At 33.4% G+C, this 14,836-nt stretch overlaps 1 protein-coding gene across 1 annotated transcript in view; it reads left to right on the plus strand.

The window, feature by feature from the left end:
* The window catches only part of LOC123707974 (TATA-binding protein-associated factor 172), a 38,828-nt gene that overhangs the window by 1,644 nt on the left and 22,348 nt on the right, over nucleotides 1-14,836 (plus strand). Inside the window, exons 2-8 of the mRNA XM_045658348.1 lie at nucleotides 968-1,012; nucleotides 2,519-2,696; nucleotides 5,675-5,735; nucleotides 9,320-9,463; nucleotides 12,320-12,477; nucleotides 12,984-13,170; nucleotides 13,718-13,935. Of these exons, the coding sequence (XP_045514304.1) occupies nucleotides 1,002-1,012; nucleotides 2,519-2,696; nucleotides 5,675-5,735; nucleotides 9,320-9,463; nucleotides 12,320-12,477; nucleotides 12,984-13,170; nucleotides 13,718-13,935 (957 nt within the window). The 5' untranslated portion in view covers nucleotides 968-1,001. The remainder of the gene's footprint in view (nucleotides 1-967; nucleotides 1,013-2,518; nucleotides 2,697-5,674; nucleotides 5,736-9,319; nucleotides 9,464-12,319; nucleotides 12,478-12,983; nucleotides 13,171-13,717; nucleotides 13,936-14,836) is intronic.

A 14,836-nucleotide genomic window follows, 5' to 3' on the forward strand; every position in this document is an offset into this window, starting at 1 on the left:
AAAAAGTAAAATAAAAGTGTGAAAGTAAAGTAAAAATATTTAATGCTTCCAAAAAAAATATATAATCTAGGACATTTAAAAACCATACATTTATTTATTTGCTTAAATGTTGACTGTGTCATGCAAGTACAGAAATTAGCATCCAAAAAAAAAAAACAATGTAATGTAGTAGTAAATATAGGCTAATGTGTGTCTTACATAATATGTACTATTCAAGTAAATAATATTTGTATACATTTTTTAATTATGAATACGGCAAAACGTAGCATCCTCAAAGCACTTATAAAACAAGTTATTTAGATGAAAGTTGTTAAACAAACACATACAATACACGAGATGAGAATCGCATCGATAAAAAGAAAGTGTGTCAATCGTTTTAGCGGATTACACGACTTCTGTACTTTGTGGAAAATACTGTAAACATGATCGGAAAGACAAAATGACTTAGTTGATGGACTAGTCCTATCTACTCTACAACCGGAAGCCTTTGACTTACAAGAAAAGGCCGGTAACGAACTGGCGAGCTTTCGTTAGTTGTGTCCATATGCGTTTACTCACAAAAACCGCTACACGCTTACGCATCTATAGAAAATAATAAATGTCATTTTTGAACAGCTTCTAACAGTCAGTTTATTGTCCGGTGCTATTATTATTCTACGATTTCGTGTTGTTAGCATAATTAATTTAATTTAGAGTTTAATATATATATGTTTTGTATTTTATGTGAAGTCGTTATAAACCCTGAATTCAAAGATAAATCGTAATATTTTTAGTTTTTATTTCATCAGTAACTAAAACGCAACTTTTTGTAGAAAGATAAGAATTACCTATTTATGAATCGAACAATAAAATTACACAAACTAATGTTTTGATGGTACTAATAAGTAATCATGTACTAAAATCTTTAGTAACATAATTCAAATCGTTATTGAAATAAATTAACAAATATTTTTATATGTTTTTCTAGAAACATCTATACAGCAACACGTTCACAGGCCAAAATGACATCAAGGTATGTATCCGCTAATTAGGGTAAGTCAGTATAGACTTGGCGCGAACCGACTCTAGTACGGTACATTTTTTATTTTTTTATGTCGTATTCTACTACATTTTTGATATACGGAAGATTTATTTAGCTCCACGCTGAATTATCTTCTTAAATGCGACGGTGGTTCGGATGGTGATATTCAGGAAAGAGGAGAAGACTGACTGAGAAGCAAGGATAGGTATATACCGCGTAACTTGCTATATAATTTAATAGAGATTTCAATGATTAAGTAGACATTAACATTCTCTATCCTAACATGTAAATTTATTGGAATGGAGATAGATTTGCAGTAACATAGTAACTAAAAAGTTTCGAAAAAGTCGAGTTTTTCCTTATTAATTATAGATACGTGTTTAAAGTTTAGTAATTTGGATTGGTACGTATCATAAGCCTCATCGTAGATACATTTTATGTAGTAGATATTTTATAATTTAAATTTATAGTTTAAACAATTAAAACTTTGAAAAATTAAGGTTATTTGAAATTTAATGACTACTGATAAAACTAATTGATAAATGAAATGCATACGCTTTGGATAACGAGTTTGAAAGTGGTTTAACTATTTTGGTGAGTGGTCGTAGCCGTGTGGCGCCTTTTTATTTTTCAAGGTCAAACATTGTAGTGTAATTGAAAACTGCGTTTAATGTCAATTTTAAAGTATCTCAGGGGTAATCTGAAACATGTATCAGGTATCAGAAGTTCAAATGCGGCTTGCGAGTTGTTCTTGATTAATAGTAATAATAGATTCATATATTTAATTATCACACTTTTATCTATGAATTTGCTTTTTATTTTTTCTCTCGGTTTTAGTATAACAGTTGTTTTTATTAATATTGAGATTTCATTGAGTTCTTTTAACACCATTCTTCTTTTGTATTGTAAGTTTGATCACACTCTTTTAACACTTCTTAAGATTTCTTTTTTTAAGTGTATTATTATCGATGATAATGTTTCATGTTATTAAGTATGAAAATATACTGACGTCAGGATAGCCACAAAACCAGAGGCCTGACACAAAACCACTACGCCAAACGAATTTGTAAGGGCGTGATGTGTCACATGAGCTTATTATAATTCCTATGTTTGTTTGGTCTTAGGTAGGTCGCCTGTCGCTAAGTATTTTTGTTTCTGGCAGCAGTTGTAATTTCTTTAATACAAACAAAGTTTTTCTACAACTAAGAGATAGATCGACTTTAGTAGAACTCTTTCTTTTTGTTTTGTGTTTTTTTTTTACTTTTGTATTTATGTATATTAGCGGATTAATCCGCTTTATAATAGCCAAATGATATAATGTAATATAACTCATAACAGCCAAACTATTCTCTATACCGGCTGATAATGCCGAATTTCCTACTTCCTTGTCGCTTGAGATATGTGAAGAAATTCCTTATAATTATATTTTAATTTTTCCCAAAACAGATGGGACTAATTGTAGAGCCTAACAAACACTGATACATATCTCATCTGCAGATTAGACCGTCTCTTCGTGTTGCTGGAAGCTGGCACCGGTCCAGCGACTCGGCGCGCTGCAGCAAGGCAGCTGGGTGAGGTGCAGAAAGCGCACCCGGAAGAACTCCATCGGCTGCTGGCAAGGCTTATGAAGCACTTTCGTTCGCCAGCATGGGAGACTAGGATTGCTGCTACGCAGGTTTGAGAACCTTTTTCGGTTGTATTATTAAGTCTCTACGCCCTTGACATGCGAACTGATAGTAAATATGTTCATTTATAGATGAAATTAAACATTAAATATACTACAACTTAATATTTTAAGAAAGCAGAAATTGTTACTACTGCTAAGTAGTCGCTCTTCCCGTCACTAAACTTTACCAGCTTCAATTCTAAAACTTCGGTCTTCCGATGTTTTTAGTACAATTCAAATATAATTTGTACGTAAACGTGAATAAGGAACTCATATATATTTTTTTAAATTAGCTAGTCGTAATTTAATGCAAACAATCCGTTAATTAATTTTGGGAAGCCATTATGTTTGCACAGATACCGGCAAACTTTTTCAGCATTAAACAAGGGAGTGGGTGAAAGATTGCGCATCGTACACAGCGCGGGACTTTGTGTGTTTGTGAGTGTGTGTGTTGTGTGTGGCGTCAACTGGCGCAACATCTCACCACCCAACCCCTCCCAGTGATACCTAACAATCGTTTCTACGCAGGCAAGGACATTTGTTTGCTGGTATCTTTATATTTATTTTATTTATAATTAAAAAATAATAACAATAACGTTATTTTAAAATGGAATAGATTGATATTATGCGGTATTATTATTTATTTATTTATTAAGTTACCATAGCAAAACGCGTTAACTGCAAGTTGTTTTAAAATTCCAATAATAGGAATGTGTGTACAATTGTTCGGCGAGGACCGCAAATGTGCTGTATCAGTACGGGGTTATCGTACATAACCTACTTTTTAATTAATTGAAAACATTGTGACAATTAATATTACAAGTACGAATAGACTGACCTGGGTTAATATTCTGAATTTATTATACAACTGTTTTGTAGATATTGTATTGAATTCTATTATTAAGCTTCAAGGTTGTTTATGTATAACTGCGCGTTTATGTTTTTAAATGAGTCCAGTAGTTTTTGAGTTCATGCGTATAAACACAGATGTTGATATAATATTATAATAATATAAATTACGAAGTATTTTCCGTATTTAACTGTTTTTTAGGACACATAGTGGAGTGACTAGTGTATGAGAAAAGTTGTCATCCATATTAATTATTATTATTGAAGTTGTACTTCTTTTGGCGCGTTAGGGAAAAATGATGGAAGTAAATTTTTACGATGCGCGCACACCGTCACAAAAAGCCGACACCCTGAAGTTAGCATAGACAACATTTTAATGTAAAAAATGTCAATTTCTTTAATTATGTTGAAATATTTTTTTGTGATATCTAAATAAACTTTATTTAACTAGATAATGCGTTAGTATAAAACTATCAATGTATTAAATACCTTTTTTGTGTAGTTTTTCCTGCAAACATAGAATAAGGAGAAAGATAAAAATTTAAAAAGATTTTTATTGTTTTAATCCAAAGAACTTTTCAACTCGTGTACATAAGTACACGAACATGTTTTATTATTATTATATTTATTATTCATTTGAGATAGACTTTAAATTAAATTCTTTCACACATGTTTAATTTACACACACAACACATATTCAGAAACCCACAACCACTCATACGGAAGTCAGACTTAACGCTAAAATTGTTTCTGAATGTGACCCTAAGCGTTCGGTTTTTTGTTGCATACATTATGACCGTGAAAGCTGTTCACACAATGTTCAATGTCAAGCCTCAGGGGTCCGCCGCACCGAAATGGTTGCAGTGAACGCAATTAGGAATTAACCTAATTGGCACACCCTGAACAACTTGTTGTTATGTATTGTGTAACGTGTAACTCAAACGAAATATGCTTTATAAATTGTCAACGTAAAAATAGTATTTTTCCTGTTAAATGCATATATGAGATAAGTGAGACGTTTTTAAGTGTTAAGATTCAGATATTTTTTTCTTTAATATTAAGTGCTAAACAGTGAATGAAAAAATAAATTGAACACAAGAACAGAGTGTCTACCCTTTAATAGAGACTAAGTAGCGTTTTTGGACACTTACTTATGATAACAATCCTTTTTAGTAAATTATGTTAGACTTAAATTACTTATTAGTCTTAAGTTAGGCTAGATCGTAATGTTCCATGATTAGTACGACATCAGACACATGTATAAAAAAATGCATATATGAGATAAGCAGGGTCATTTTGTCAGGGTATTTTTTTTTTAACTTAACTTTATTCTTAACCACTATACTGTGTATGTATGTCACCAAATGACTGATTGAACCCATAATCATTACTTATAATAATAATAATCAATGGCGCTACAACCTTTTTAGGTCTGGGCCTCAGATTTCTGTATCTGTTTCATGATCGTTTGTGAATTGAATTGGAAACTGGCATTGGACAACTTCTGTACTGTTACATTACTTATAATACATATCGATATTTCATCCGTATCACCTCGACACAACCTTGTTTTTAAGGAAGTGTTCTCCGCGCACCACCACTATGTGGAACCAGCGACATACTAAAGTATTTCCGAATCAATTCGACTTAGGGTCCTTCATGAGCGTTCCATTTATTAAAAGGCTGGCAACGCACTCGCAAGCCCCCTGGAATTGAGAGTGTCCTTTGTCCACGATATCGCTTAACATCCGAAGGGCCTCCTGTCAGTTTTTCCATTTCTGTAAAAAAATATAAAGATTAATTTTATTCTAGTTGGTCATTTAATATTACACTTCGACTAGGATCCGTGAAGAAAAGAGCGTACCTGTTTTTAAACAGCCGGCAACGCACTTTCGAGCCTTCAATGTGAGTGGTGAGGTGGACTGCCCGTTTGCGCCGTTAAACTTATAACAGTTTTTTTTAATTGATATTAATTAATTGATAGAAAAAAACGATTTTTATCAATTAATTAATAATCGTACCGGGGTCAGTCGGGGGTCAGGGTTTTCGGGATAATAAACGAATTCCACGACATCTCTTCTTACAGACATATTTTCAGGCCGTGATAAATTATCTAAATATGTAATTTTTTCTTTCAGGCTGTTGAGGCGATTCTATCAAACGTCCCGGAATGGCATCCAAATTTTACCGGTTGTAAAGGTATGTATTATGTATTGTAATTTATCCGTCTATTACAATTTAAAAAAATAATTAAAAAACCAATGGCCCTACAACCTCTTTAGGTCTAGGCCTCAGATTTCTGTATCTGTTTCATGATCATTTGTTAAACTAATAGGCAAGTGAGATGATCAGCCTTCTTCTTCAGGTCTACGGCAAGCCGTTTTCCTCACGATGTTTTCCTTCCACGTTCGAGGGAGTGTTAAATGAGCACATAGAAAGAAAATCCATTGGTGCATGAAAGTTACACGGTGAAGCCACTAGGCCAACACGGCTCCTATTACAATTACTTACATTAAAAATAATTTTACTACTACTAATAATAACAATTATTGTCTTAAGAAATAAACAGTTGTCATTTAGACATAGACATTTATTACTAACAAAACACACATAAAATAACAATAATACAGAGATAACAATTTGTTTTTAAAGAAAAAGGTTTAATTGTGTAATGCGTGTGTGCTGTGGCTGTAATAGGCCTGGGCTCAGCATTATGCTGAGATTTATGCATGTCTGTAGATGTTTTATATTACATTTACCAGTGGTTACTTACGCCCCGAGCATAATTCAATAATTGATGCAGTTGTCCAGGTCCTATGTGGATTAGAATTTATGAATGGTCCTTATTTTCTTTCTCTGCTGGGATACTTCATCTGCTTAATTTGTAGATGAGTTATAAGATTTTAACATAGACTGTATACTTCAGCACCAATTTCGCATGGTAATTTGTGTAAAGCAAAACTCTCATGAAGCACTGCAATAAAACACACCAGTGCCTATGTGGTGATGGCCACAGATGTATCCACAACTCTTGGGTTTGCAATACGAATCCAGATTGTGTAGATTATATATTATCTCAAGGTATTCCTTTTAAGGAAATTGATATTAAAGAAGTTACTTAGTTACACGGCAAGTGCGGCCGTACTATGTTAATTTCCAATACTGACCCGCTTTTCTATGGAATTCCGATGAAGGTAACTCTCAGGTATATATATTCGTAACTCAAATCAGACCCTCGTCTTCAGCGCTGTCAAATATGTCAAACGTCATAAAGGAAAAATGGTTTGACAGCTCCTGTAACATGCATTATGATTGACGTTCTAGAAAACGGGCCGCAATACCGAAAACGGGATTGCGATCACTATCACTACTGGGACATACAGAGTATCTGTGCTGTTACACAAAGGTTCAATTTGCTGTTAGGATTACTTTAATTTTTCGCCTAAAAGGAAAAAAATATTTAAAAATAAACTGATAATTGTTATCATTAAGATAAGCGATAATTGATATTGAACGTTTGAACAAAATGATTTGTTTGTTGTGTTTTAAGCTGATTAACAGTACCTTGGAGTAACCTAGTTACCTACTTGATCGTTAGAATTGGTGCGAAAATGAAATCATCGTATTGGTAGTAGGTTCATTACCTCATACCCCATTCCCCACTATGAAAGGTTATGGTTTTTAGACATACTTACTACCACTAGTTATATATTCCAACAGATTTGACAAATTGAAAACTAGAAAGAAATATGTTTTAAATAAGTAGATAGTCTTGTTTTTGTTTAATTTCCTAATCTCCGATGCTTGTGGTGCGGGATCTTAGTGAAGAGTATTCAGTGATTTGGAGACATATGTAGTTTTCTCTTGTTATGGGATCTTGCGAGAGGACTGACGTAGCCACCACTCCAATAATATTTATAATATTCATTGCCACATTCGTCCCGCTTTAGGTACATTCAATAAGAACATCATTTCTTCGACATATATTTTATTTAATTTTGTCATGAGCTAGATTATCAGCCAAAGTGTAATTACATAAAATTGGATTTTTTATCACAGGTCTTTGCCTAATGATTGTCGATGATTTAATCATGTGTAACACGAGTTCTAGATATATATAGACTTCGGTCATTACAATTGGCCAAGATATTATGGCATGATTTTAATACGTTTATCGAAAAACATAACATAGACAGTAGTCATTCCTTCAATCACTGCGATCACGTCATACCTTGATACGCTAACAAAGTTAAACCGACCGTTAAGGATGTATACAATCTCTCGACCTCAGTTCCTGGCTCCTTCATACCAATTCAGATTTAAAAAAAACCACCTTCACCAGGGAAGGGTACTGCGTACTTCGCTCACGCCAGTGAGCTTCCGCCCTGCTCCACTCCAGGACGGCCCAAGCCAAGGTCCGGGTCTCGCAGGAGACTCTTATAATTACAACTCCTTCCAGTTAACGATTACGCAATTTGTGTCGATCTATAAACATATGTAGTTCGGATATATTCATACCGAAACATTACTTTTAAGTGCGTTGACCTTATTTTTACTGATAAAGGACAAAGACCGTGATTATCTTTTTATGGCGCAGATAATAGAATGACATCTTTGTCTCTGGTATTATTTTAGTGACGTTTATTTTATATACGATTTGATATTAAAACTCTTATGTAATAATATTTTTGACAGAATTTTCTTAATTCATAATGTCTATAAGATAGCGTTTCTGTTTAAATATAATAATTATATTAATGTATTAGTTTATGATAAAAATTACATGTTCGGTTGTACATTCTGCATGTTCACGCCGACATTTGAATATGTTATACCTAAATTAAACCCTTAATAAAATATATATATATAATATGTGTTTGAATAACATTTGATTGTACATGGGATTATTTTTCTAATTTTCTTTGACAGATTTCATCATGCACCATATATTACACATATTTATGTGCTCACTTAATATATTTTTTATTAAAACGTTGACATTACAATGGTGCAATAACAATTATAAGCAACGAAGAGTGTTGATTAAATTAACTGAATTTCCTTTATATCACAGGATACGATAACGTTATCAATTTAATTTTAACATTCATACCAGTTTTAAATGTACATTTATTTTTACATCTGCTAGATAATAATAGAAAATATATTTAATTTCCATCGAATAGTGAACGCGATAAGACTGCGAATGTAATGCGAATAAGAGAAAGGAATAAAAACGTCCATCAATGAGCGTGCTCTGTAATAGGTTTTTTGACAATATTGAAAGTAATTTGTGTAAAAATATAGCTTTCAATATGGAGTACTCGTAAAATATTCATTAATTTAACAAAAAAAAAAAAAAAAAAACACGTGAGATACTGTTTTTGATCGAAGTTGTGTACGTATTTAAGAATGATAATTAATACAAAAAACACAGCAAAAAAACTTCATGTTTGTTCAAACATTTACAGGTACAGACTTGCAGTACGTCATAAGTACTAATGCGACGCCATCTTGAGTACAGAATCGTTTTGGCGGGCTCTTAAATCGTGAATGTTCTATTTGGATTTACAAAAACAATACTTTTTAGAATTAACAATAACAATTTGTACAGATTCTATACTAATACACAATCAGAAATAGTTTTGATAATCTTGATAAATATCCTATTTTGAGGCAACTCGGACGCCTTCGTATTTGTACTTTATTAATAAATATATATAAAAATATTACTTTGTAAGTCGATATAAAGTTTTTTTTAATGATATAATTGTAACTTGCAGAAGAAGATCAGAAAGAGGAAGAAGGACTCAGGCTTCTACGATGCGAGACATTCGACATAGAGAGGGTGTTGGAACATGGCGCTCATCTTATGGGCTCCGAGGGACATGAATACGAGATGGACGAAGAGCCTCAATCAGCAGCAGGTATAGTTTGTTTATAAAACTTGCAGCTCTGGTTCTTTTACAGAACTTCCACGAAGGCCCTTAAACATGATTTATTTAATTTGCATATTATAAAAAACAACATATTATATACAAAAAGGTTCAATATTTACGAAAGAAAAACAAAGAAAAATTGTAAATATATGTAATACCCAAGTCGGCTATGCTGTGTGATGGTGTGACAGTGAAGGTAATAATGATTTAGTGCTATATATATTCTAAATACTAAATAATAATTAAGCATATTCAGCGACAGCTAAAACAAGTCGAGGCTTTAATATTGAGTTTTTAGCGTAAACGATTACGAATCTGGTAGGAAACATGCAGGCATGGGCTGCAATTAATTTTATTTGAGATGATGTTATGTACTATTTTTGAATTAATAAAACTACGTGACGAATGATATTGTTCATATAATATGGATATTAGAATTAGAATGCTTTTTAAATACAACTATTCGACAGACGTTGACCTGTCTAAACTATGAATATTGATTTCGAATTGGTATAATTAACTAAAAATGCTTTATGATATACTCGTACAACGTATGACGTATATAAAAAGTTTTGTTGGTATTCCGACATGGGAACAGGCGACATATAATTGGCCATTTAAAAAAAACATTGATTTTCAAGATTTATGACACACTTAACGACTGTAATTATATTATTTGTATTTTCTCAATATAATAACTCCGATCGAAGCATTTGTTTTAAACGATATTCAGTTTTCTTACATCCTCTTTGACGATATTTGCAGCACGCATTCAATGTCAATGTTATGTCAAACGTCATAAGGTTACATGAAAAAAGTTTAAATTGTAAAAGCGCTATGCACTGAAAACAAAATTTGCTAACGTAACAAAAGTCATGATTACTTAATATGGTTAAGTGTTCTTAAATTTTCTAATTTTCTTAATTTTTTCTTTCATAAGAACTTTCTCCTGACAATAACAAACACAACAACAAACGAATTATCGAAATCGGTCCAGCCGTTCACGCGTGATGCCGTGACCAATAAATATAGGGATTCACTTTTATATATATAGATAAGATTGATTAATTGATGATTTAATAACTGATTATTATATCATTAACTGCAAATGTCTCAGATTGTGTTACTGATATGATAACAATGCATATTTATTACGTAATATACATTACATTTTGTGAGTAATATTATATATATTTTTTATGACTGGCTTTGATGAAACTTTTGACTTCGAAATAAATCTTAGCAAATACATATATATGTACTTTCTTGCAATATGAGCATTTAACATTCGCTTGAACGGTGAAGGAAAACATCGCGAGGAAGCCGACTTGCCATAGACTCAAAAATACGACGGCCTTTTACTTTTCTTTAAAAGATTGACAAATGTTTATGAAACAGATACAGCAATCTGAGGCCCAGAACTGAAAAGGTTATAGCGCCACAGGTTTATTTATACTTACAAAGCAGGAACGAAATGTTTTGTAGTGAAAGATATATAAGAATATTCTAGGTTTCATAACATTAAAAGATCACTAGGATTTGAGTAAACTTTCATGTCTTATTCCTGGACAGCCTCTTATCAGTAGAAAGTAAATATTGAGACACATGAAAAGGCTCGTATATTTATACAATATAAGTTACACATTACGTCACAATGTATAAGAAGTGTTACATAGTTGATCTAGTTTACGTAACTGCATTGCGTGGGTGCCAGGCAATTGTAAATGTGCTGTTATTTGATTTATTATTTTTCAAATTAATTAAAAATAGTATTGGCTACGTGGTTTGAGTCGTGTAGGGTTATTTAAGGTCTTTAGGCGAAGAAGAGAAAATAAGATTCAAAACTGAAATGTTTTAAAAAATATATTTATATAGAAATTAAAAAAAATAATCGATTAAGCTTTTAAATGTTAATATGTCAAATGGAAAATACTCGCTGCCCTCGTCATAGGTCAAAGTCAAAATAACTTTCATATAGGTAAACAATGACACTTATGAACGTCATAAGAGAAGTTAAATTAATTGTAAATTTACATATACTTACCAGTTCGCAAGTCAAGGGCGTAGAGCGGGCAAGAAGAACTGGCAAGAAACTTTCCGCCACTCTTTTTAATCGCTAAGTTTTGAGTCATACAAATTGTTTGAACTGGAGCAAATCAATTCCAATGATTAGGATCATTATATATTGGTCAAATTTATAAATGGCTTTTTGATTTATTTAAGTTTGTCTAGAGATTTTAATTTTTTTAGTGTTAATTCTCTAATTTCACTTGGGAGTTGTCCAAGGTGTCCTGGTCCTGGGGCTAGTGCACAAAACCTTTTTTATTATCTCACCTAAAGTAGCGTAACTATACCATCTGGGGCCCGTGGCAATTTCTTTTGATGGGGCCCTATCAGTCAACATTGTTACGTTGTACTCAGTTTAATTTCAATCTTCGAGATTTTCAGTGTACTCAATGACACGTTGTATGTCCCACTAATACCACGAAAATAACTTCTCTCTTAGGCTTAGGTTTGACAATGAAATAAAATTAATTTTTTTGAGAAAAAACACTTTTTAAACGGATTGAAGCTATGAATTATTATTAAAAACTAATAATTACGTGACCAAAATGTATAAAAGCTATGTTAACAAAAGACAATACTATGAACAATTTTTGAGTTCGCGGCCTCTTGAGTCGGGGGTTCGTGGCATTTTTCCAGCCATGCCACCTTATTGTAACGCCACTTATAACTTTCCTTTAACTCACCAATCAATTGTTAGTTCGTTATTAGTAGTACCTGGCAACAGTTTGTGCATGATTGATCTTACGCCTCCCTGGTAAGGTTATATTGCTTTTGCAGAAATGCAAGAGCGGTTAGCAAAGCAACGTCAGCAGTTGAATGCTCGCCTTGGTCTGGATATGGCGGCGACCTTGGGTGTCGATCTCACCTCTGTTTACACCAACGAAGACCTCTGCCCAGTCAAAATTGAGAAGCCAAATAAGACTAATGTCGTGAGGGTAAATACTTGAAATATAATATATAAACTGTTTTGCACTAACACTACTTTAGAGCTAGAATTCACATTGCACTTATTTTTTTATTTACAAAAGCTTGCCAACGCACGGCACACTGATATATTTGTACTTAAGAATAACAAGATACAAGATTTAATGTGATGAAGACTAGGCAAACTTCACAAACACGAAGAGAAAAGAGAAAAAAAACTAAAGAAAAAGTGTGATAAGTGTTTGTTTCTAAGCAACTATAGATTTCCATACCTAGCTCGTTTGTCAGAATGTTCAATGCCAATATCAGGAGTTTTGGCCAAACCGCGTTCTTTTGAAGGGAAGGACTAATGGGATTATGGGATTATGGGATGCCTGAGGTATCTAGGGGTACAGTACCCCCTAAAAACTTAATAAACGATAGCAGCTTTATTTTCTATGATATTATAAATCGTTTTATTATATAAAATACGATATTTTCGTGATTATAAGTGAACATAGAACAACTTTATCCACAGAGACCAATTCAGGAGGTGCTTCCGACGAAGCCGTTAAGTTCGCGAGAGATGAATGTAGCAAAGCGCAAGGCTCGTGCGGCTTTTAGTAAGCAAAAGTCGAGGGATTGCAGTGAGAGGGACGAGACATTGCCCCCTGAGGAGCCAGATATGAAAAAGATCAAGTTGGACACCGTTGAGGATTATATCTGTAAGTGTGTATCGTTTTGGCCGAACTAACAGCCTTTTGCCAATCAACAATACTACTGCTGCATCACGACCACGCTAGACCACACACTGCACAATAGACTGCTACCAAATTAGAAGAGCTTCAATAGAAATGTCTAGGACATACACCGTACTCCCCTGACCTTGTTCCAACAGATTGCCATATTTTTTAAGCAAGGTACAACAACTGTAATGGGGCAGTCGAAACCGCCGTCAAAGATTTTATTGATTCTAGTCCGAATGGTTTTTTTTAGTAAAGGAAACACACCTATAAGATGGCAAAAGTGTATACTTTGATTAATTAAATATATTCTATTTCAAAAAAATCTACTCTTTGTTCCTATACAAAACGTACATTTCATATGTAATACCTAATATATTTACTAAATCTACGAGTTCATTGTTTTGTCTATTGATGTGTTCTCTATACTAGTCCTACAAAAATATAAACAAATTGGAGTTTTGTTCGGTGCCACAACTCAATGACAAAACATTTACTATTTGCTAAATTAACTTGAAACTGGATTCAGTTGACAGTGGCGCCGGTGTCCCCGAGCGTGGTGGTGGGTGGGGTGACTGTACGCGCTGGCCTCTCGAGGGCTGGTGTGGGGCATTGCAGACCCAACTGTTCAGTGGGGCGTGGGAAGCCCGCCACGGTGCAGCATCCGCTCTAAGGGAGCTCTTAAAGGCGCCCCTAGCTGCATCCGCGTACGCCGCTCGCTCGCGTATACCTGAGACGCCCGAACAGGTATACATAATCCTATATATATATATATAAAGATAATAACTATACCAAACATTACCTGTCCACATCGCATCCCTAACTTTCTTCCCAACTACTAACAGACGTGAGACTGATCTTAAATTATCGTGATTTATGTGTCATTTTACTTAAAATTTTAATGTTTCATCTTTTTAGTATAGTTTGTTCTTTTTTTTATTCCTGTTTAGTTTTTGTTTTAATAACTGTGTGTAACATGTATGTTTGCACTACTTGCCTATCTTATGTAATTTAATACATTTTTTTTCCTTTACTCACAGTGGTTGCCTGGAAGAGATCGCTCGAAAGCGATAAGGCTGCCAGTTGCCCTCCTTTTGATTTAATTATGTTCATTTAATTTTTTATTTTTATATTGTAGTGTAACAAAGTGTAAATAAATAATATAAACTATAGGTAAAGCCTCAATTCCAGAGCAGAACTTAACTAAAATAGTTTCGCTACACACATTTGGTATATCTACGTTATAAGCAACCTAACATCAGGCAAGCTTCCTGCCCGTTTGCTTGTTACATTAAAAATAAATGATACCAAGATTGTGCCTGGTCATTTTCTCTGTTTGTCTAGACTAACTGAGGATTGAAGACATTTAAGAGAAAAGGATAAGTTCCAATCTCAATCTTTAAAGTGTATGTTAAACGAGTCTCGTATTAAACCACATACAATACTATGAGATGGCAAATTTGAAATTGGTAGTTGGTGCCTGTGATGGTGGATGTGTAAAAGAGCTAGTTGATCTAGTTCTTAGAGTAGGAAACTCCAATAATAGCCTTATTCACTATAATTCACTTCTTTCACTTCACTGACATAAACCGTATAACTTCATTAAACAAAGGAATTGAAAGTTTCTTTTATAATCTATTCCTACTCC

This window comes from Pieris brassicae, chromosome 4 (assembly GCF_905147105.1).
Source record: "Pieris brassicae chromosome 4, ilPieBrab1.1, whole genome shotgun sequence".
Classification (NCBI taxonomy): Eukaryota; Metazoa; Arthropoda; class Insecta; order Lepidoptera; family Pieridae; genus Pieris; species Pieris brassicae.